The 25,482-nt window shown below is 38.4% G+C and overlaps 1 protein-coding gene across 1 annotated transcript in view; it reads right to left on the bottom strand.

Annotated features, from left to right (window-relative positions):
- Positions 1 to 11,641, bottom strand: part of PAPPA2 (pappalysin 2) — a 150,459-nt gene extending 138,818 nt beyond the window's left edge. Inside the window, exon 1 of the mRNA XM_070939233.1 lies at positions 11,131 to 11,641. Coding sequence (XP_070795334.1) covers positions 11,131 to 11,641 — 511 coding nt within the window. The remainder of the gene's footprint in view (positions 1 to 11,130) is intronic.
- Between the last annotated feature and the right edge of the window lie 13,841 nt (positions 11,642 to 25,482).

Genomic DNA, 25,482 nt, shown 5'->3' with positions numbered 1-25,482 from the left:
GTTCTCCCACATCCACTATCTAGAAATCTTTCACCTTTTTAATCAACAATTGTTAAGTCTGGGGTATTATGTGGTGGATGGCTAGCTGTTGGAATTCTAAAGTCCCAGAGCACTTTAGGTACTTTATTTTCTATTATTTTATTTTATGGTCCTACCAGTTCTTGCTTGCAGGCAAATGGTATTTCTTGCAGAATTGTTAATTATTAGATTAGATTAAATTAAATTAAATTAATTATAATATTGTAATATATAATAATAAATAAAGATGTCATTGCAGGATATAAGCTGTTCCAAGTAAAATTGCCTTTTGCAACTGATTGATGATGAGTTTGTTGATGTCAATGGTGTTCAATTATTAAATATTAAAGGCCTTTAAAATTAAGGGGAAAGCATACACAATGACAACTATATAATTATAATATTATTATTTTTTCCAAAATACATGAATTCCCATATCACTAAAGGATTTGTTTGTTTGTTTGTTTGTTTGTTTGTTTATCAAATTTATTTGCCACCCATCTTGCAGTTCAAGTGACTCTGAGGTAAACATATAATGTTTATTTAGTGATTCATTATTCATTACACAAAGTTTGAGAAACACTACTCTAAGCTTGCATAAACTTTCTATCATAGTCTCATTGAATTCTGTTTAGTCTAAACTTCTCTTTTAAGGATCAGAGACATCATACTAAGCATGAAACATATTTTCCCTCTTCCTCATTACATGAGCATTGGCATACTCAGTATTTATTTATTTATTTAGCGTATGGCTGGTCACACACAATATTAAAACACTTCATTTTTACAGGTTAAAACAATTAAAACAATTAGAAAAAGAGCAGTAAGAAAACCTAAGAGGAAAACAGAAATAACATTTCAGAGTTTAATGTCGAGTTTGGAGATTCAGTCAGTAGCTGTCGTTGTTATGCAGAGGAAGTCCCTAAAATCTCCTGCATACTCAGTAAATTAATAGTATAAGAATGTCTATCATGCATACTTTTCTCAATATTATTGGAAAAAAATATTTGTTGGACCAAAAACTCCAGGAACAGAGACATATTTACTTTCCTAGATGATTTACATCTCAATATTTAACTGGAGGAGTATATTAAACTGTTTGTTTGTTTGTTTGTTTGTTTGTTTGTTTGTTCGTTCGTTCATTCGTTCATTCGTTCGTTCGTTCGTTCGTTCGTTCGTTCGTTCATTCATTCATTCATTCATTTAATATATCTATATAGCCACTCAGGCAGAAAACAAATAAAAACTACAATCACAATCAATAATATTAAAGTAGCAAAAAAGAAAGAACAATTGACACACCCCAAAACTCTCAATCTTCATTTTAATCCTAAAGGAAAGATTAAATCTGTACCGTTTGTACAAATATATCTTCATTGGCAGTCATTGAACAAATATATGAAATGATAGTGGCAACTTTTTGCTGTTTCTTCCTGATTATTTTATTATCTTGTCCAAGCACACAAATATCTGAGTGGATCAAAATCCTCTCTGCCCACTTGCAAATTTCTCAAAATTGTTTCCACAGATCCTTCATTGCTTTAATCAGGTAGTGATAAACATGCTTCCTTCTCTTGTTGTCATTTCAACTTCAACACCACACTGTGCTAAGCTTTTTCTTGCTACAGATTCCTGCTCTGAAAACCCAGAGAATCTGCTTTGGAAAATCTCAGAATGCTTTCAGGGTCTTGTCTCAGAAGCCAGGCCAGCAAATGGGAAGATGGCCAGGAATGTGTGTGAAGATGGGATCAGAGAGTTCTACTCCAGCAACAGCTTTTTAAAATGGTAATATACAACTTTAATGAACAAACAGTTCCTATGATCAGACAGACAGCAAGTGGGAGATCAGCAAAGGAACAGGTAATCAGGAAGCAGAAACAGAAGAAGCAAGATATAGGATTTGGATGCAAAAGCACCTGGTACAAGTCTAACTCAACCATCTTTCATTTTGCAAAAGATGTCTCAGAAAGACAACTTCTTACATCTCCAGCCAACCTTATGTAGAGACTTGGCCCCAAATATCAAATCCAAGAAAACTAGTGGGGTTGCTACTGAAGCCAACTCAAGAGAAAAACAACCCTAAATTGGATTATTAAAGCACAATTGGTATTTATGAAAAAAAAGAAGAGATACTAATATAAAACTGAGGCTGGAGCTCTTACTAAAGGTTGCTCAAGAAAAGTTATCATTTCCCTACAAGTTCCTCTCGAGAAGCCAGAAATCCATGAATTTTAATAATAAAACCCATAATTAAACTTCACCCACTTCTACATTTTTCCCTTTCATTTGTTCCATATTATTTCCATTTCCATCTCTTCAGCCCCTTTTCCCACATTTCTCTTTTATATACTCAGTCACATACTAGTACAGGACAACATAATCCTGTACTAGTAACTCACTTTTCTCCTTCTTCTACCAACTGTTCTCATTGCCCAACATGGAAATCTATCTATCTATCTATCTATCTATCTATCTATCTATCTATCTATCTATCTATCTCCCACTATTATATTTACAAGTAACTCAAGGCGATGAACATATTCAACATATCCTTCCTCCTATTTTCCACACAACAACAACCCTGTGGGGTAGGTTTGATTGAAAGTGACTGGTCCAAAGTCACCCAGCTGGCTTTCATAGCTAAGCAGGGATTTGAAGTCATGGTCTCCCACAGCCTGGTGTAAAATAACAGAAGAAAGCTGTTGTTCTTTCGGGACCATAATCTAATAGTTTTTGCCTTCATGGTGGTAAAGATAAAGAATAACAAAGCTTTGGGACTGTAGCTTCCTTTCCTTTAATCCTTTCCTTTGGAAAGTCTGAGATCTCTGGTTAATTCCTAGATAAAATACATCTCTCCATTTTTTGAATAATAGATATCTTTATATTGTTAAATACATGGGCTTCTTTTTTTAAAAAAATCTGTCCTTGGAAAAACAGCTTCCAGGAAGATCAAGTGCATCTAGGAACTGCTCTGTTCTAAACTTGAAAAGACTTCTTTCCACATACTAAAATCGTCAAGCCCTATACCATGAAAGGCCATTTTGCAATCTACAGACTTTTTTCCTTCTCCTACTGCTTCTTCCAACCCATTTTCCCCTATTCAGGTTACTATTTTTCTATTGTTACATCTATCATTTCTGATGCCTCCTCCACCTGTTTTCAAAGATGGTAGCAATTACTTTTGCAGATGAAAGGAGAAATGAAAAATCTGGCCCATGACATAAGATTCAGCAGTTAGTTCATACCTCAGATATGAATAATTTATGCTCACAATTTCAAGCAAGCCAAAAAAACTCTCCTCCTGTACTGCTTAGCCTCTTTTGAAAAAAAAAAAGAAACACACAAAACCATGTGGTTTGAATTATTGTTACTGGTCCTGTTCTCTTTATTGTACATTCAATTAGAAATGACTTTCTTTGTTTTTCTTTGAAGACGTTTTGCTTCTCATCTTCTGAACAACTGAAGAAGCTTCTTGGATGAGAAGCGAAATGTCTTCAAGGAAAAACAAGGGAAGTTCAGTTGCCTTTTGAAAAAGCACCATTTGTACTTGATTTTAACAGACCAAAAATCTGAATGAACAAAATAATTTTAACAAGATTCTAAGGATATGCATTGCACGACTGGGATGGCATTACATCAACACAAATAGTAAATTTCAGTGTTGAAGGACCTGGACAGATTGGTGAAGAATATCTTTAGAACAAAAAAAAAAAAAAAAACCCACAAGAAAACTAATGGACCGATCTTTACCAGGTTTACTCTGTCTGACAAAGGAACATACTGTAACTCCTTTAGCATTCAGATTCCAAGCTGTGGGTGCAAATATGCATATATACATCGTGTCCTTTCAGAATTGACAGAAATTGCATGAATTTGGGTATATCAATCAAATTTCAAGCAACAATTCTCTGTGCCAAGTGAAATTCTCAAATTTTCTGCAAGGCATTATAAGTATATAAGGCATTGTAGTAGTCAAAAATGTGGGCTGAAGAAGTTTATGGAGGCTAACTATTTCCATGAAAAGTTTTCTACTTCAAACTTACGAGACCGCCTTCTGCCACCAATAGCCTCCCACCGGCCAGTACGCTCGCACAGAGTGGGCCTCCTCAGGGTGCCGTCCGCCAGACAATGTCGGCTGACGACCCCCAGGGGGAGAGCCTTCTCTGTGGCGGCGCCCACCCTCTGGAACAACCTCCCCCCAGAGATACGTACAATAACAGACCTCCGGATTTTTCGTCGGGCCCTGAAAACCCATTTATTTCAACTAGCGGGGCTGGCTTGAGTTAATTTTAAATTGATTTTAAATTGGGTTATTTTAATTTACGGCCAATAATATTTAATTATTTTAAATTGTTTTTAAATTTTGTATGTATTGTTTTTTACTCCAGCTGTTCACCGCCCTGAGTCCTATTCTGGAGAAGGGCGGTATAGAAATTTAAATAATAAATAAATAAATAAATAAATAAATAAATAAATAAATAAATAAATAAATAAACAAATTTGGCAGTTTCAGAATTTTATACTATTTCCTATTGAGGTGAATATTCTAAAAATTGAGAAGTTAAACCTCTATTGTTTAATAATTTTCGAGCATTTTAATTTTTTTTCTGCACATCAGATATCATAGTTCTTGGTAAATCTGGAGACAATGTTCAAACCCTATACAATAGATTGGATTTAATTTTTGTTCTCATCAATGTAACCCAAATGCTTTTGGAGATGAGGACACTGAGTGGAATATGCTAATCTGAATTATACTCATTAGCAGAGGAAGATCTTCCAATTCAAACATTTTTTGGAAAGTAGATATCTATAGTAGTAGTATTGCCAGCATATGCTCAAAGTATGAATCATCATGGCAAATTATCCTGTCCATAAGTGATAAAATCTGGCAGCCTCTCTAAAGCTGTCAAAAAGTCTTCCAAAACCCCTTAAGGTGAATGTAACACCCTCTGAAACAGGAGAAATGCTAGCAAGCCAGCTATTCACATTTCATCCATCTTCAAAAGTCCTGTTCTGTCCAATCCTTATTCAACCCAATACCCCCAGCTAATCTCCATTTCAAAACTCAGTTTTCTCACCTTTCAGATGGCAAGAAAAAATAGAGCCACATGTCATCAGACTATTAATGGCACTTAATTTAAATCATCAAATACTACAGACATTTCTCCTTGCCTCATTCATCAAGCAGCTATACTGCCTTCTCACTGTGGTAAGGCTGGACCTGATCCAGCGAATGCAGCCAAAGAAGACTATCCAGAAAGTGTTGGGGGAACAGAGAAAATAAAAGGCCAATCAGTATCTGGACTGACATGAATATATTTAGAGTCTCCAGAACAGTTACTATATGTACAGTTCCTCCTTCCTTCCTCCCTCCCTCCCTCCCTCCCTTCCTCCCCACCCCGCCAATCAAGAAATAGATATCCTGACATATATATTGTATACATTTCTCCTAATTTTATATATTTTATATATTTGTATAATATGATTTTTCTGCAAGTAAATTTCGCTAGTATAAAAGTGAATCACCATAAACTCATGAAATGCACAAAGGTCAATAGATAATTGCATCACAATTCAATCTGTAAAGTGCAAATTATATAAACTACAGTTGAAGTTTTTCCCTTCCCCATTTCCTATCCCTATCAGACAAATACAGGTAGCCCACAACTCACAACCACAATTGAGCCCAAAATTTATGTTGCTAAGTGAGAAATTTGTCAAGAGAGTTTTGCCCCATTTTCTCACCCCATTTGTTAAGCAAATCACTGCAGTTCTTAAATTGGTAACACTGTTGAATGAATCTGGTTTCTTCATTGGGTTTGCTTGTCAGAAGGCCGCAAAAGAAGATCACATGATTCCAGGACACGGCAACTGTCATAAATGTGAGTAGGTTGTCAAGCATCCGAATGTAAATCACGTGATCATGGGGATGGCTGCAATGCTCATAAGTGTGAAAATGGTCATAAGTCACTTTTTACAGTGCTGTTGTACCTTCGAATGGTCACTAAATGAACTGCTGTAAATTGAGGACCATCTGTACTCCAGGGTCTACATAGTTCAGTACCCTACCTCCAAAAAGTGAATAGCAAATTTCTGTCCCAACCTTCTTCTCAGCATGCTAGCTTCTATTTCTAGGAATTATTTGCTTCTGAGGAACAGTTTTCCATTATGTAATCTGCTGGCATAAATCATACAGTATGCAATTTTTCCATATATAACCTGTTATATCTATTGAGTCTAGAGATTTGAGGATTTTAAACACCTGAATTTTTCCCATTTCTCCACAACATGTACCATTCATTTGTCAATGTTATCCCAAATCAGCAGGAATACTGCCTTCAAATATTTTTTTTTATTCCTAACAAATAATGGCAACCTATTAGCCTTTAGCCAATGTTGTGTGATCTTATGAATAAAACATATTTACTTATGATCCACTGGGCTAATACGATATAAATCATTAATCTTTTTAATTATTTAGTTTAAAATTTGGTGATTCCTGGGAATCAATAAAATGTGTTCTAGATATGTACAGTTTGACTAATATGTTCTTGAGTTCTGTTCCTTACCAACCCCATGCTGACTACTATGTTGTTTTCTGTTATCATTGTCAATCTTGTCATCGTTCCTATCACCTATCTCCTCCCACTTATGACTGTATGACTGTAACCTTATTGTTGGTATCCTTACGATATATATTGACTGTTTCTTAATATGATTTGATTGCTTATTTGTACCCTGCGACTATCATTAAGTGTTGTACCTTATGATTCCTGATGAATGTATCTTTTTCTTTTATGTACACTGAGAGCATATGCACCAAGACAAATTCCTTGTGTGTCCAATCACACTTGGCCAATAAAGAATTCTATCCTATCCTATCCTATCCTATCCTATCCTATCCTATCCTATCCTATCCTATCCTACATTCATCTTTCTTCCTTAATTGAAAATGGGGATATTTTTCTGGTTTTATTTCTCTGGTATATAGTTGATGTTCATATTGTAATTTCTAAAGTATTATAGATAGAGGTCCTTTTATAATTCTACAATTAACTCATCTGATCTTTAAAACCAGAGTTTATTTTTTTCTAAAAAAAAAAAAAAGAAGTTCTCTAAATATATATTGGCAAACAACAACTTCTTGTATTATCTGATATTCTTGTCCCAATTAAACATAACTGTTCTTGGGGTGAAGATAAGGCAACCCAGATATTGAGTAATTCAATCTTCACTTCAACTCTAATAAAATATCAACCTCAGCATATACAAGTATAAGTTATTTTACTTGTCTCAGTACCTCTCAAGAGCCTTAATTCTTTCTGGGTCAGATATTTTCCTCAAAAGTTCCAACTAATCTATTATCTTGAGTTATATATTATTCCTGATCATATCATTTTAAAATATTATCAGAGAACTTATGTGTATCTCCTATTTTCCATTCTTATGTAAAAGTTTTTGAATTCTTCTCTTCTTCGTAAATTCTAGCTATGGAATCTCACACAACTTTTTAAATTCTCTGAAAATTCAGTTTACACAACTAAATAGACTCAATTCTGATAATCCTTGCCATTATAAAAACCATGATGATGTCTCTGTTCCTCAAGGTTCTTTGTAATTCCACTTTATCAAATATATTCATCTTTTAATCAAAAGTCATCCTCTTCCAGATTCAGAAAATTGAGGTTGTCAACAAAGCAAAATGAAGAAAAAATAATAATGAATGTTGCAGTAAGATGTCAGAAATACTGGAATCCTTCATTGCCAGCAAGACCTTCTTCTACTGAAGTTTTGCCTCTTGTTTCAAAAAACTTTTACTGTGTTTTCCAGAAATACGGTGTTAGGTTCATATTCCCAATCTTCAACTGGATTTCCATTTTCACTTTCATGGTTTTGATGCATAATACCATACAGTATTTGTGCACATATTACATGCAGAAATTGATTTAATTCAGATATATACAATCTGTACCTATGTGCAGAAGGAACCTATGTGACCTTCTGGGAGCAGTCCTCTTATCTGCTTCAAAAGCTGTTAAGCAATTGCATTATCATAGGATAATTAATTTCATGTAATTTAATATGATTTAAAGGAATTTAAATTCTATTAAATTTAGCTTTTGTCCATGTTTTACATACTGCTGTTTTGGAATATGCCTCTATAAGCATGTGACTCAAAGGTTTGCTGTAGCCTTCAAGTTTGAAAAAAATAGCACATCCTTTTATAATTTTAATAGCAGGGGCTGATGTTTGTTATTTGTTTAATGGCTCCTGCTTTGTCGATGTTCTTATCAGAGAATTTTAATCTGGGTTATATGTTGATTTAACATTTTTAGCTGTTTGTGTGTTTTTTTTAAGTTCTGGGCACTGCCCAAATCCACTGAAAGTGGGTGGCCAATAAAATTACACAAATCAATAAAATTACAAGCTGTATCACACTAACTTTCAATAATCTTTATTCTCACTACAATAGGATTTCAACTCTATTATTTGTATCCTGTATTCTATACAGTAAACCTCAAAGACCATGAATGAGGCCCTTCCCGATTTCATCACTACATTTTTCTGCAAATGCTTAGGTTCTGTCTCCATTGTTTTTACTTATTTGTCTTTAATGTAGCAAGCCAAATAAATTAATACATACTTAGACACATCAAATAGTACAATCTACATGACATATAGAGAGCCACTTTGGTGTGGTGATTAAATCATCAAGCTAGAAACCAGGAGATCATGAATTCTGCCTTAGACACAAAGCCAGCTGGGTGACTTAGACCAATCCCATTCTCTCAGCCCTAGGAAATAGGCAATACCAAACAATTTTAAAAAAGACCTTGCCAAGAAAACTGCAGGACTTGCCCAGGCAATCCAGAAGGAGTCAAAAACTGACTCAGAGGCACCAGAAAAGAAAAAATACATATGCATAATGCATCAATCCCCAACTGGGGAAGCTTACCCTGGGCCTTATGAATTCAAAGCATCCCTGTTGTCCGTGATTTCAAGAAAAACTGTAACGTTCACAGTTTGTAATAAAGTAAACAAACACTTTAAACACTTTGCAACCCAATTCATTTTGCTGGATAGTACTGCATTTTGCGTCAAATGACTAACTACTTCATTACCTAATGTAATCTCATGATAAAAATTATTAAATTTCTCTTTACTTTTGCTTTAACTTTTACATTTGCTTTGTGTCTGGTCAGGAAAAAATTATCCAAGCTAGAGGCAAAGAGAAGTAACAGCAAGATAAATCACTGGTCCTTTATCCCGTAATCTGGTATCTATAGCACATAGCAGTTTGATTCAATTAATCTATGACTTCCTCCTTGCAACTGGGTCTAAATGCGAACATGCTGGTTACAATATTTGGTGGACTGCAGGATTTTTTTTTTCATAATTCCTTCCTTCCCTCCCATGCCTAGCTTTATCTATCATCCAGCTGGATGAAAAATTCTGGGATAGCATAATTTATTTATTTTTTAAAAAATTACATGGCACCCTTCAAAACAGAATTCTCCCAGAATGGCTTACAATATACTGAAATTGCAATCTCACTTTTTAAATTAAAAAGTTTAATTTAGGTTTACATTAATCTAAAAAATACAAGCATAAAAAGGGCAGAAATTACTTTATTCTTTTTATCAATCATTTAAAATGACATGGCAGTATATTAAAAGGTACAGGAGGATAAAAATATCTTGCCTGGTGCTAGAAAGATAATAAAATCAATTCTGGCATGCCTCACTGGGAAAGCCAATCCAAAGCACCAGGGAGACTACCACAAACAAAACCTATTTAGGTGCAGTCAGTCATCACACATTTGGGGGGGGGGCTGTTAAAACAAGCATTTAGCAGGAACATATTGGAGGAGGCTTTCTGTAACATTACTCCTAACCAATTACATTCTCCTCATAATGTAGACCCAGAACGTAGTTTTTTGTTTTCTAGTGTTTTAATCTATTCCAATCGAGACAAGAATCTTTTTTAGCCCACAAGGCTGGTCTATTGATGACGTAGTCTAAGGAGATTCATATGCATGTGTACATACAGCTTACTTACTCTTCACATATTCCTGCTCTCACACACTTCATCTGCTCCATCAGTTGCTTACATAGTTGAAATGCTGCTACTGTACTTAATAGGACCTTCCAGGAACTGAAACTCTATGACCACTCATAGACCCGCCAATATTTGTCACTCAGCAAGGACCCCATAATCAACTACTGAGTGTTCTTTCAACTGTCATTGCCTGCTAGCAGATGTGTGATCACAGTGGCAATTCAGGCTGGATAAAGGACAACAGCACTGAAACCGAGGTGGTATAATGATCTTGGCAACAGTAGGAAGTGGTTTGTCACTGATATTTTCCCAGCTTCCAGTCTCGTCTAAATCCTTGGATGGGCAACACAGTATTAACCAGGTCCAACTGAAGCCTCCTAAGTATTTCCCATCCTAAACTGTTTTCAGAATTCCAAAACAAAATCACGGATTTTACCGGACTAATCAGCAAAACAGGGCAGTAATAATCTCTCTCTCTCTCTCTCTCTCAGCATTCACTGAGTTTCCTTCTGAATAATGCATGCAAAGTAGCTTTAAATAGCAAAAACTATTGTTGCATACAGAGTACACATGACAGTCTGTTGCAAAATAAAGTATAGAAGGGAGGGAAAAGATATTTACCGATGAAAACCAATCCAAGTATCTATTATTATAGCTATTAGCCGTCCTTGCTTGGGTTTTTTTTAATCGTGATTTTGACCAGTATATGGAGCTGCACGCTGACAAGCCAACTGCAAGCACATAGGATTCTAGGCTTGAAAGGAACTACTCTGGCTCTCTGCTGCTTGCAGATGTCCCTTCTCCCCTCTCACAAATACAATATTGGAAACTTCAAGTAACGCAACGCCCAAAGATATCGACCCGACTGAAAAACCCTTCGGGGCTATTCGATCCGCGGCAGGAGATACGAGTCCGTGTCACGTGTCCCGACTTTGTGCCCAGTTCTGCCCTGAGGCTTCTTACGAACCTCCGTTCTCTACCATCTCCGTATAAATTATGAACGCCCCCTTCTCCCCTCGGGCCTAGCCTAACCCACTTCCACAACTTTACCTGCGATAATGGCCGGATTGCTCTGCCCCCCCTCGGGCTTCACCCAAGCTTCGACGGTGAATTCGCCACGGGGCAGCTCGGCGAGGGCTCCCGGCCGCAACAGTAGTTGCTCGGCTTTGCCGGAGAAGTAAAGTGCCGCGACGGAATCCGGCGCCCAATCCGCAGCTGGGGCAGAAGGGCCGGCTTTTGCGCTTTGGCGTAGCGGGAAAACGTTGCTCTCTTCCCACGTGTCTTCCACGCTGCTCCCGTCGGAACTGGGAGCGCGGCGGAGCCTCGAGGGCGCCGTTCTGTGCCCCGCCGACGCCGACGCTCCCACAGTCGGACGCGGGTAGCTCGCATAAGGGTGCTGTGGGAGAGTGGCGGCTCTGGCTTCGCTAACCCAGCAGGGCTCCCCGTCCAGGGATGCCGCAGACCGGCTTTCGCTCTGCCTTCCCCAGGAGGGGTGGGCGCCTTTTAACGCCAGCAGCCACACGACCGCCACCAGGAGCGACGAGGCAGGTGGACCGGCCATCCTCCGACGCGCAGCTTTCGTACGGTGCTCTCCTGCTTTAGGCCCTTCCCGAACCAGACTTGATCCCTTTCACGGGATGGTTTCTTTTGCTCCGGAGCGCTCCTAGGCTTAGGTTGTGTTTTGCCTCTGATCTCTCTGCTTGGCGCGCCGAGGAAAGATTTGGAGCATCATTTCGGCCAGCAACGCCCTTCCCAGAAGGCTCCGTGAGGACGAGTGGCCGCCCGCGGCATCGTTAGAGCATCCTCAAAGCCTCTTTGTTCGCTCCCTCCCCGATCTCTCGCGCTTTCTCTCGCGCTCGCTTTCTTTCTGCCTTTCGGGCTCTCAGGTGCGAGTCTTCCTCGTCTTCTCCAAAAACAACAACAACAAAAAGCTGCGCTCCTGAGGTCAGAGGCAGGTTGGTGCCGACGATCTGCCGGTTCCGTGCTGTGGGTATCCCCAATTTTTTCAGGTGATGTGCAGCTAGGAGTCCAGCTGGATTACTGAATAAGAGAAACAAAGGTAGCCAGAAGAGGGTTGGATCGCAGGAGTTCCCCTACCTTCTTGAAAAGATTGATGCTGCTGTTGCTGCTGCTATTGACCAGCCTCATAAATTCTGTCTTTTTACTCCACCTCCCTGCCCCTTCTATCCTGACTCCCACCTTCCAATCTATGGCTCCTCCCCACTGCTTTGGGAATTGCTTGCAGTTTCTTTGACAGCTTGGTCCTCACTAAGGACTATATTGGTTGGGGAAGATGGAAGCCAAAGTCTCTTCTACTGTATCTGCGGTGATCAACAGGGCTTATTTCCAGGAGACAGTACCTAAAGGGGCCACCACGGAATGAAACTGACTGTTAGGCTTGATATGCTTATTTTTAAAGTACATAACAAGTCAGGCAGCAGCCCTGATTCCCATCTCATATCAGTGTCTCCTGCACTGCATAATTACTTTTAGCCCAATGCACATTTACTTGAGCACAAGGTTCCTTCAACTCTTGGTACCCAATTCCCCAAAACATATGCTGGATTCAACTGCATGCAAAAAGATAGGTGTTTTAACTTGCAGATAATTATGTTTACCCTCTAGATTTGGAGTTATGTGGTTTTATGAATTGCTGGAGATCTTTGTCCTCAATACATTTTCACAGAAGCTTATCTTGCAAAAAAAAAAAATTTTTTTTTTTTTTTTGCTTTTTAATTTATATGCCGGCCTTCTCCGGAGACTCAGGGCGGCTTACAATGCGTTAAGCAATAGCCTTCATACTTTTGTATATTTATACAAAGTCAGCTTATTGCCCCCACAATCTGGGTCCTCATTTCACCTACCTTTGAAAGGATGGAAGGCTGAGTCAACCTTGAACCTGGTGAGATTTGAACTTGCAGTAATTGCAAGCAGCAGATGTTAATCTGTTAATAACAGTGCTTTAGTCCACTGTACTACAGGCTGTTGATGGTACTTGATCTTCCAAAAAAAATCCTGACACTAAGAACTTTGTCTTTGGTAGCCTGGAACAATTCAAACAGTCCAAAGTAATGTTCTGGACCTGCTGCTTGATTCCTGTGTTTGTTTATTCTGAAGTAAGTCCCATTGAGTTCAGTGGAATGTACTCATTTCAATACAACATTGAAGCTTTAACCAGAAGATACTGAAGAAGAAAAATGTGCTTAAAAGAGAGGGCATTTTATGATTCATTTTATGTAAGTCAGTAATGCCGAGATCCAATTAACAGCTTAATTCAAAACTATTACATTCAATCAAAGCCTTGCAGTTGGCTCTAAAGAGATGCCAATAACTGCCTAAGCAGCCCAGGAGAGATCTCCCCTTGCAGCTGATATGCTGAGAATCTTTTGGAATAAGAGAACTAGTTAATACTAAACGTTTGTTGGAGATGAGCAACAAGATTATTGCCTTACAAAATATGGGGTGGAGTGATGAACTTCCATCTCCTCTAGACTGGTGCAGAGGCCAAACAGCCAGAGTAGTACAAGAAAGCTGTCTGGTGAGGTCGGCGCTATACAGTCAGGTGGAGTTACACAGCACATTGAATCTGGTGGTGGCAGAGCGAATGACGTGCACATATAACTTTACTAGAAACACACAGGCTGCTTTTGATGTGCAACACACACAACTCATTAACACACCCACACAATTATGACAATGTCAAAAAGAATTCAAGTGGCATCATCCTTTGGCCAGCTTGTTTATCTATTTTCAGCTCCCCTCTATCTGCTAACTGAGGAAAAGATAATCCATCTGGCTGAAAAATAAAATCAGATGCAGATCTCCAAACCTGGGGGTATTTCTTGTAGTTTTCGGAGCAGGCAATATGGTAAAGCCTTCATCAGATTCCAGGATTGTGTGTTTGTGCACTGTCTGCATGGGATTTAAAATTTCTGGATTGCTACATCACATTTGTTTGCCTTTCCTTTTAAAGAGAAGTAACATTTTTCCTATGTAGGTATAAGGACAGATGATATGCAAATGAATGTTTATAGATGCACCTGTTTCTTCTTTAATGTCCAAAATACTATTTTCTAAGAGCAATTCCTTCGTACCTTAGTTGACCTCATGAATTGTCATATTAAAGAGTTTGTTTCTTGTTAAATAATTGCAAAACTCAGGAATTTCAACTTAAGATATTGTAGCTGGAATTTCACTATAAGAATAAAAGAGCTGCCACTGAAATGAAAATAGCAAAGTGTATAAAGACTGGAATATCTAGGCCATACGAAGACAGGAATGAGAAGAAAAGGGACAAAGATCTATAAATAATAAAGGAACCTTCTACCCTCTCCCAGTAGTCTCTTATGTGCTCAGGACTTCAAAATCAACACAAGCTACATTGGTTCTTGCCACTTTATTCTCTCATTTAAAGAACATAAAACCAAATCAGGTTTTATAAACAAGAGCTCAACTCTTGTAGAATTCATTCATACGGATTTTTCAAATAGCAGCTGCACTTAGAACTCCTTCCAACCATCCATTGAAATCTGCTGCGCCACATGCATGCTTTTTCCTCTGCATTGCTCATTTCACGCAAACCAGTCAGTTTTCATTCCTGACACCACAAAAGTACTAAGGACTGACAGCCTTTTCCTCGTCTCCTTTCTTTTTGCTCAGGTGCCTAGGATTTCCTTCCTGCAAAAACTGTGCTAACATCACATTCTTGGCACCCTCGTATTCTCTGCCTTTAAATCCAGGAAGGAGTAAAGGAAAGTCTGGAACCCAGGCGTGCTTTCGGTCAGTTCTACTATGTGAAGTTTACAAAGCCAAAAAGGAAAATATTTCTCTCTCTACCCCACCCCTCACCCTCAGTCTAAGGTTTTGGGCAACCCTTCCCTCTTCCTTTTGAATTTACTTTAAAGCAAAACTTCTGTTTGATATGTGCAAGAAAGTAACCTATAGGCATTAGAACCTTCTGCCAAAGCTGGCCAAAGCAATAGGAAAAAAACAAAGAAAAGGTAGGGTAAGACTACTTAAAGCATACGCTGCCCCCTAGCTTCCCTATGCAGTATTTACCCTGCAGCAGTCACTGCCCTCAGAGGAGACACATGCACACATACTTTGAAAGTGTTTTAAACCCACAGACAGTAAGAGAGAAGGAGGAAAAAAAAAACACTTGTGCCAAAAATAGTCCATTTAAGGAAGGGGTGGGGGAGAACTTCAGAAAACTCTATTTTTTTAAAAAAAATTCATGTCCTGATTTTACACAAATAGGGGTCTTCAAAGGCTAGCAGGAACTGTTTTGAAATTTCATGGTTGAATTACCCCCCTCCTCTCTCTCTTTCTTGCTTTTTCTTTTCCTGTATTCAACTCTTTTTCTTCTCTCCAAAGCACTATCTGTGGCAATCAGGCAAAAGCAAGGTTGCCAGCAAAAAGCTGGGAGTGGGAGGCCCCTTCTAGGGTACAGGCTTTCAAATCTGAAAAAAAGGAAGAGAGAGAGAGAGAGGGAGGAAAGGAGAGAGGGGAAAAGGAAGGAAGGAAGGAAGGAAGGAAGGAGGGAAGGAAAGAGGGAGGGAGGGAGGGAGGAAGGAAGGAAGGAAGGAAGGAAGGAAGGAAGGAAGGAAGGAAGGAAGGAAGGAAGGAAGGAAGGAAGAGACACTTGAATGGAATGGATTTAAGGAAGTTTCAACAAGAGCTGCCTTTTTTATTCCCTGAAAAAAAATTGGGGGTGACCAAAAACAGAGAAGAGAGGATGACAAAATTGATTGGAAAAGTTTAGTGGATGGAATTGAGAAGGCAGGAGTGGAATCTCATTTACTGCAGGCATATACTTATAAAGAAAGTGCATTAGAAGGAATGGCTGGATAAACAGGGAGCAAGAAGGAAAACACTGCTCTCCTCTCTGCTGTAGGGCAAACAAGGACAAAGAGAGCTTCAGAAAGAGAAGGATTTGAATCTGGGACAGAGGAGGATCTGACTACCAGCTAATGAGATGAAAGGTCTACACCCCAAACACATGTATTCAAGAATGATGTTGCAAAGATAGCAATGTGGGGGGTTTCCCCCCTTAGAAACAGCTATTCCTGCCCTCTTTTAAAACAAGAAGTGTAGACCATACATAAGTATGCTTATTTAGAAATAACTTCTTCTAAAATAGATAAGATTTAAATATGAGAAAATGTGGTATAAGAAGTATACATTTAAAAAACAAGATTACGCTAGGTGGCATAGACTGTATTTGATCAGTATTTGATCAGCCTTCCCCTGGAGATGTGTTCACTTTGGTTGCAGGGCTATATAGATAATATTCCTATGTATTTTCCATTTCTACGGATAATGTTTTGAAAGCAGAAGTAATTTCTTGAGAAACATGGACTGCTTTCATGAGTGGGCACTAAAATAAGCACATTTCCTGTTCTTATGAGGGGATTTCCACATGTGAGGCTTAATTGACATTTTTCTACTTACTGTCCCCACAGTATAACTTCAAAGTCTAAATTGGCAGGCATCTCTTTTTTACTTAATGCAAGACAGAGAGCCAATAGAATTCAGAAGCACACTTTCAAATATTCTGTTGGTCAAAGTTACAGTATTTGTTTTATGTTCTGCAAAGCCTCCACAAGTCAGCCACTATGGGCTTAAAGGCATTCTTACTATGATTTTTAAAAGCTGCTCCCACTTTCCTCTTTTTTTCATAAGTAATAAGGGATTAGAAGAACTTGTCTCTAAGGGCTATAACTAAGGATCCTGGGTGTTGGGAAAGGGGGGTGTTGTCCATAAATAATTTAAGACTCACAGCACATAATGAAACATTTCAGCCTTTATCTTTTGGCCTCTTCCTCCAGAATTACTAGTTTATTTACTGCACATGTAACAAACTTGACCACTGCCTTCCAGCCAAGTGCATTTATTTTATGAACCAGCAATAAAAAAGTATATTCATAACACTTCCAATCTTCTGTCGACTTTTCTTCCCACTCTGCCTGCAACAGGCTGGTTACAGGATACTTTTTAATGGAATAATGTTGGCATATATGGTTAGACAAATTGGGGGTGGGGGAAATCAGCATTTGGCAGAAATGTCAAGAAACTATTATGTTAAAAAGCAATTTACAGAAATGCCTATCTAACCCTTTTTTCTCAAAATCTAGCAGACATTGAGCCACCACCTGAAATTCAAAAGAAGCAGATAAACATGAAGCTTTAAAAAAGTTTTGTGACGAATCTGCAATATCCAAATGCCAAAGGCCCTTTCTATAAAGAAACAGAGGGAGTTAATATTTGTTATTTATGGGGCCTAAATTAGCAGCATAATTAGAATTCACACTCAAGTAAACAAGGCTAAGAATACCTCAATAGTGACACACCAAATGAAATTTGGGCATACATCTCAAAAATCTTTAAAATAAAATAATAACATAGTGGCAAATTATTGTATTTTTATTTACAAATCTTCAAAAGAATGTACACAATCTACTTCAGGTCTAGGAGTTGTAAACTCATTGTTTTCTACTATTTTCTACTCCAAAGGAGCAGAATGCATATTTCAAATTAACATTAACATTTTGTTTTTGTTTGGGAAATAAAATAGTAATCTTGTCGACAAAGATGTTAAAAATAATTTAGAGATATCAAGAAAAGGTTTTACTTATTGTATCATTCAGAAAGAATCTGGTAGCACCTTTCAACAATAATGATTTATTGTAAGGCATAAACTTTCATGAGCTGCAACACTTCATCAGATGAATGGTTACTTATTTGGTTATTATAGACTTAACACCAGTGGGATTCAGGTAATTTAACAACCAGTTCTCTGCCCTAATGATTTCTTCCAACAACCAGTGTGCCAAACTGCTCAGAAAGTTAACAACCGGTTCTCCCGAAGTGGTGCGAACTGGCTGAATCCCACCACTGCTTAACACCTACATTATAGCTCACTATCAAAGCTCACTATAGCACTATAGCTCACTATCAAAGTGAAACAATTTTCAGTTAGAATGTTATTAAGAACTAGACAATCCATGCCCCTGCTGGGACATTGTTTCAGAGATATCTCCATAGCTAAACAGAGAAACAGCATGACCACAGATGGATAAAAAGGCAGTGGAAGCAGAAGAAACTTCTGACTTCCTGCTGGCTTCCCCACTGGGTTTCCTTGTAGGAAGCTTGCAGAAAGCATTGGAAACTCTTCCTTCCTTCCTTCCTTCCTTCCTTCCTTCCTTCCTTCCTTCCTTCCTTCCTTCCCTCCCTCCCTCCCTCCCTCCTTCCTTCCCTCCTTCCTTCCTTCATTCCTTCCTTCCTTCCTTCCCTCCCACCCATTCCTGCCAGCTTCCTCATTTACTTTGCTTATGGGAAGTTTGCAGGGAGAAAATCAGTGAAGAACTTGCAAGTCCAAGGCTAGACAGCAGACAAGTTGCTCAATGAGAGAGGGAGCAAGGGGATGTGTGGGGATATGAGTTGGGAATAATATATGGCTTATGTGAGAGGTGCTACATAAGGAGAGAAGGCTGTATTTGTGTGTGCAAGAGATGTCACATAGGACAGATAGGGCACATGGGGGAGGTAGCTTGGGACAAGAAGGGGTCATTGGGGAGGTCATGGGGATATGTGAAAGTTGCCATGTGGGTCAGGGAGAGTGCATGGAGAAGCAGTCTGGAACAAGAAAGGGGAGTGGGCCAGTGGTGGGTTGCTCCTGGTTCTGTCTGGTTCTTTAGAATCGGTAGTAAAAGCAGCGGGAGGCTCTGTCCACCCACCCAGACATCATAATTGACAATCTGTGCATGTGTAGAAGCTTCTGTGCATGTGCAGAAGCACGAGCGAGCGAAGCAAGTGAGCGTGCACATTCCCATTACAAACCAGTAGTAAAGACGGAGTGAGGAAATGTGAGATCTGCCACACAGGTTGGTGAGGACATGTAGGTTTTGGAGGCGTTCTTTAAATTAGCCCATTTAAGAAACCTTGGTTCAAAAACTGTTGTCCTATGATGTACTGTTCCACCCTGTTAAGGGTTATGAGAAAGAGAGTTCTAATGGTGTATAGTTTTGCAAAGAACAAAACAGAATAGAAGGTACCTGGCTCAAGAAAGGATCTAGGTGTCCTGATGGATCACCATTTGAGCCAGCAATATACTGCAGCTGCCAAAAAAGCCAATGCAGTTTTACCCTACATCAACAAAGGGAGAGCATCAAGATCAACTGAAGTGATAGTTCCACTCAATATTGCACTAATGAAGGCACATTTGGAAGACTCGTCAGTGCTGGTCACCATGATACAAAAAAAGATGGTGAGTCCTTAGAAAGAGTGGAAAGAAAAACAACAAAGATAATAAGGGAAGGGGGCTAAATCATATAACGCTCATCATACGATGGAGGCTAAATCATATGATGAACAGCTAAGGTATGTTTAGCCTAACAAAGTGAAGGCTCAGGAAAGACATGAAAGCTGTTTTCCAATACTTGAAAAACTGTCACATGGTTTTTTAATTCTCCATAGCATCTGAAGAAAGGACAAGAAGCAATGGCTGAAAGCTCGTTTCAACCAGGCAATAAGGAGGAATTTCCTGACAGTGAGAATGATTAATCAATGGAACAGCTCACCTCCAAGATTTGTAAGTGCTTCATCGTTTGAGGTTTTCAAGAAAAGATTGGACAATCATTTGTCTGGAATGATATAAGGACTCCTGCCTTGGATAGAGGGCTGGACTAGAAGAGCTCCAAGGTCCATTCCAGCCTTATGATTTCTATGGTATGGGAAAAAGAGCACATTTTTTTTAAAAAAAATCTGATAGTAAACATGAGAGCAGAAAATTTACAGAAGTTCTGTTATGTGCTTTTTATAGGGTTTAGCTATTAGATATTCTCCATTCCCCAGAGAAAATTTATGTTTGTTTGTTTATATTCCAATTTTATTATTTGTATAAATAACTTAAGGTGGTGAACACAGTAGTCCCTCCTCTTATTTTCCCCACAACAACAACCTGCGAGGGGTGTTAGGCTGAGAGAGAGTGACTGGCTTAATATCACCCAATCAACTTTCAGGACCCAATCTAGGGGTGCTATTCAGCAGGTTCTGACAGGTTCTGGAGAACCGGTAGCGGAAATTTTGAGTAGTCCAGAGAACCGGCAAATACTACCTCTGGCTGGCCCCAGTGTGGGGTGGGAACGGAGATTTTGCAATATCCTTCCACCAGGAGTGGGGTGGGAATGGAGATTTTGCAGCATCCTTCCCCTGCCACGCCCACCAAGCCATGCCCACCAAGCCACACCATGCCCACCAAACCACGCCCACAGAACCAGTAGTAAAAATTTTTTAATTCAACCACAGTCTCAATTCCACAATCTCCTGCTTTTTAGTCTGATATCTTAACCACTAGAACAATTTTTATTCCATTCCAAATAAGATTTAGCAGTTTATATGCTCACAAACTATTAATAATTTAGAAGGTGACAACAAACAACTAAATGCAATTAATGCATAAATCTGTTACATATTAACTAGAACATATTAGTTAAACAAATAAATTATATGTCCAATTATAACTGAAAAACTGATTTTTTTTTTCTGGAAGTTGGAGACAGAGGAAGAGATGTAGTGCAGCCACTTTCTAGAATCTCCCAGGGTGTGTTTGTTAGAGTTAGAGTAGTAAAGGTTTAGTTTGGCAAGATTCTGCTTATTGGATATAAACAAATAAAGGGCAGAACTTTGACGTTCTTATTCCATGTCATTCTTGGTTTGGGCCTAACACATACACATTTTTACAAATTCTTGTAGATTAAAAAAACATTTCAGATTCTTTCTTGAACCATACAAATCATATAAAACAAATTTTGCTTACATGAAGCCCAGTGTTACTTAAATGGAAAAGCAAGCATGTGGAGATGATTTCATCCATTCCATGCCTTTCTCTATAGAGAACACTGTCATGTTCTGTAGTGAAAGTTCAGTGAAAATAATGTGTAAATATCTGTTCATGCTTAACTCCCCACATCTAATTGCTGGTGTTGTATATAATACAATATATGAAGAAGATATATCCTTCCCATTTTCATGCATAGAAACAAATAGGGAGAGACTTGTGACAAAATTATATGAATTGTAAATGAACTACCCAAGAAGTAGAGTATGGGGGGAAAAGAGAAGAGAAGAATGCACCCCTTTTTCTTCCTATCAGCCCAGGGCCTACTCAATATTGCTGCCTGTCACATATTCCTATGGTCTATTATCTACTATGTAGTTGCTATACTTTGGAGTTGAAGTGTTTGGGGAAGTTTAAGAAACCCAAATACTTTTTTTTTTAATTAAACTTTTCTTCTGCATTAAACTATTTTTGGTATTAGTAATGATCTTCTAATAATGTGTGTGTATGAGAGAAAGAATATTAATGCATTAAGTAAATAATGATCTTTTAAAAATAGGTTTTAATTTTCACAGTAGTCTGGATATTGATGATGCAGTATTATCACTAATAATCTTGAAAGGCATTTCTGGACATTCCAAATACTGGGAAAAAAATTATATGACAGGCCATCTAACAATAATTTTAATTTTATTCATTTTAATATTGTATATGCTTATGTATATGCATATGTGTACATAATATATGACCATCATTATTAATTGTTTTAAAATAATGAATAACAATACATACTTGTCAGGCACATAAAGGTCCAATTAAACTGATTTATTGCTAAACAGCCCATACACAGGAATCTTCTCAACTAATGGTTAGTAGCTGCTTGGAATTAGATAAGGTCAATGCAGGGGTGAAATGTAAAATTTATTACTACTGGTTCTGTGGGCGTGGCTTGGTGGGGGGATAATGTGACTGGGTGGGCGTGGCCAACTCTTTTTTTTTTTAACATTTCAAAGCATTTTTTCTAATGCTTTGAAAATCCTCTGACGATCAGGCAACTCAGCTGGGATCGTCAGAGAAGCTTTATAAAAAATACTTCTCTGCCGATCAGGCAACACAGCTGGGATCGTCAGAGACTTTTCAAAGTCGGCCAAGAGGTTGCAGAAAAAAAAATGCTTTGAAAAGCCTCTGACAATCCCAGCTGAGCCACGCAATCATCAGAGGCTTTTTTTTTTTTACTTTTAAAAGCATTTTTTCATCGGAAGGGGTTGTAGAAAAAATGCTTTTAAAAGTAAAAAAAAAAAGCCTCTTATGATCGTGCGGCTCAGCTGGGCATGGTGGAGGGGGCCCAGGGATTTTTGCTACCGGTTCTCCGAACCACCCACCACCATCGCTACCGGATCGGGTGATCCAGTCCGAACCGGGAGCATTTCACCCCTGGGTCAATGGAATTCAAGGTGGGGGGGGGTTTGTACTTAGTCCGTGTGTGTCTATATAGAGATTCTAGGCTGATCCCTCTTTTGACTTTGCCCCCTTCTCCTACATTACTGGCCAGTAAATATTGAATGATGGAAAAGTGAGTATCAGTTTTATCATTTTTTCACCGTATTTAAATTAGTCTGAGTTGGGACATTTAATACAATGTAATGCACTTATGATGCTTTTATATGAGTGATAGTCATTCTGAATCCAAATATAGTTTTTTCATATCACTTATAGTGGAGTTCTCTCCTCTTAACAGTGTGTCTTTTAAAAATCCTGTCTTTCTTCAATCAATTTTTCTATGTCTTTCCAAAATTATGTCTGATCTTGTCAAAATTGCCCTTAAATTTATGAACATGTATGAAGGAAAATATGTCTTCAAAACCTTTCCTTTTGAGGGAAACAAGATTCACTAAGTATGCTTGTTCTACTCAGTTTTAATTTCTTTTGTCCAAAAAAGCATTGTTCTTCCAAATCTAACACGAAAGTTAAATTATCATTTCTCCCATGAGTTTTACTATTGCATTACACTTCCCATGCTTGTTATTTAATTCATCAGTTTGTGTTTTTAACTTTTTAAATTTAAAAGAAAATGTTTCCATACCTTCCACTGTTAATGTATATGTAATATTAATGTCTTCTATTGCTCGCATTCAAGCTGTCATGAGACAACACAGGATCTATTCAAAGCATTTTGAAAGAGAGCTGAGGTTGCACAGAACCACTGATTTTTCTCTGCACTGCAAAGCCATTAAGTGTGCTTTCAGAAACCCATCTCAGGCATTTAGCTTTGTGCTTAGATCTGAAGCTTTGTTGCATATGCTTGAAACCTCTCTCACAGAGGATCAATATTGTCCATATGCTAGAAAATGCCCTTGCATCCATTTCATTTTTCAAAGATTTAGTAGTAGATATAGAAAATTAATTGAAAAACATGTGCCAAGTTCTCAAAAAGCACAGAAAATTATTACATTATGAATCTGCTATTTTGCCTAAAAAGCTGTGTTCAACATGTATTATTTTAACCTCCTTGGGCATACAAAATTGCTATTGATTCTATGGAGATTCTCAGTCAATTGGAAAATGCAAAAACTTCACATGAAGATTTTTCAGTTTTTGAATTGATGTTTTTGTTGCAACAAAAGACAGGTTTCTCTACCTAACCATTGTTATACATACTAAACTGAGGATCCCACACCTACAGCTTCTGAGTCCAACCATTTATCAATGGTTGCTGGCCAGGTAACACCTCCTTTAATTTTTACCTTTATTTCAATATTTTATTGCTTCTCTTGGAAAATCTTAAAATCTTGTGATGGTAATGGATAAGGCTGACTGGAAAAAATTTGAGAAAAGTATGGGAATACCTGAGATGGCAAAGGAATCAATAGCAAATCCCAAAGGTGCTTTTTCAAAAGGCACTGGACTTTCCTTGTTTTTCTTCGAAGACATCATCCAAGAAGCTTCTTTAGCTCTGACTGTATGGTTGGGAGTGGAAGGATTTATATTCCTTGCAAACAGCTGGTCATTTGCATTCTTTTAGAGGGTCGTTGAGGCCAAATGGAGGTTGATCTGTATCCTCAGGGTCACCTGAGTTGTGCAAATGGGTGTGGAGCCTTCTTGGAACAGCTGTGAAAGGACTGTGTTGTAGACTGGATATAGATTATCCCATATCCCTCCCTCTCTGTTGAGAGAGAACTGTTCCATCTTAATGTAGATAGCCTCTTTGACCTCTCTTTTAAAGACAGCAAAGTTCACATGGACGGAGAGGACCCCTGGTTTGAAAGAGGGATCAAAGAGGCCATCTATGTCAAAAAAATATTATTATTTTTGCATTCTCCCATTGCTTCTAGGCAATTTAGCCAACACTGTGAAAGCTTAGGATCTGTAAAACATCAGCATTTTAAAAATCTAGTATTGGGAGCCACATTCAATCTTCCTTGATGCAGAAATGAAACTTCAGATTTGGTAAGAGTTAGTTCTCCCCACCCCCCCACCCCCCGCCCCTCAAATCTTGTTCTAAGGCATCAAGACCTTATCTTATTTCATTTTGGCTCTTTTATGGAAAAGAGAAAGTTTCCATGGCATGTCTGAAGAAATGTTGGAAAGCTTTATAGCCAGTTCCTTATTAGTGCATTAAGCACTTGGAACTCCTCCAGCTCTATTGGTAATATTTTTTCTGGCAATGGGGAAAGGATAAAGAGGCAAACAAACAAAAAGTATGCAGAAAGATGGCAGAGTTGGCAAAGGAGAATTGCCTAGGAAAATGAGAGAATAAGAGGGAGGGAGGGAGGGAGGGTGACAGAGAGAGAGAGACAGACAGACAGACAGAGACAGAGACAGAGACAGAGACAGAGACAGAGACAGAGACAGAGACAGAGACAGAGACAGACAGAGAGAAGGGGCAGAATGGTTGTCCTGAATGTCTTGGCTATTCTATGCCTGGAAAGTGGACCACTGAGCCTGGAATTATGCAACCTCATCATGTGATGGATTAACATGTAAATAGATTCTTCTCTACAATGACAATGTATCTTTTTCACCGGGGTTACAGAGGCAATGGCAGAAAAACACCGAGCTATGTTACATGCTTCAAAAGATGCAGTTCTTTCTCTGATATTCAGAGTTCTACTGCAATAATTGTTTACTTAGCAGTGGAAGGGGTACCTTCTGGGGCAGCTCGGAGGGTCTGTTCCAGCTGCTGTAATAGTATTCCCTTTCTTAAACTTCTTCCAATCTTAGATTAAATTGTTTTGAATAACTTTGGTTCTCTGTTAAATATAGATTTTCCACTTTCATTAATGCAGTGATTTACTATTTTGATGTATTTATATGCCCTTTGTCAAAGACTCATTTTCTGGTTTTCTCCCTTATCCTCCTTTGGATAGGCATATTTGGAAATTGGTGGTTGCCTTATAATACATGATTTGTTACTATTGACAACATATATAAAAAATGGGCACAGCTTTGCACATTGTGGCTGCCGCCTTATCCTTTTTCACCATGCCTTACAGACATCTTTGGGAAACCTGCAGCTTCAGTTCTTCATGTGTGTTGCATAAGTACTCAAACTTGGCATTTCCCAA

This window comes from Pituophis catenifer, unplaced genomic scaffold (assembly GCF_029215685.1).
Source record: "Pituophis catenifer annectens isolate HBS135680 unplaced genomic scaffold, rPitCat1.0.hap2 SCAF_3, whole genome shotgun sequence".
Lineage (NCBI taxonomy): Eukaryota > Metazoa > Chordata > Lepidosauria > Squamata > Colubridae > Pituophis > Pituophis catenifer.
The sequence above is the reverse complement of the archived record's forward strand: the minus strand, read 5'-3'. Positions and strand labels throughout refer to the sequence as shown.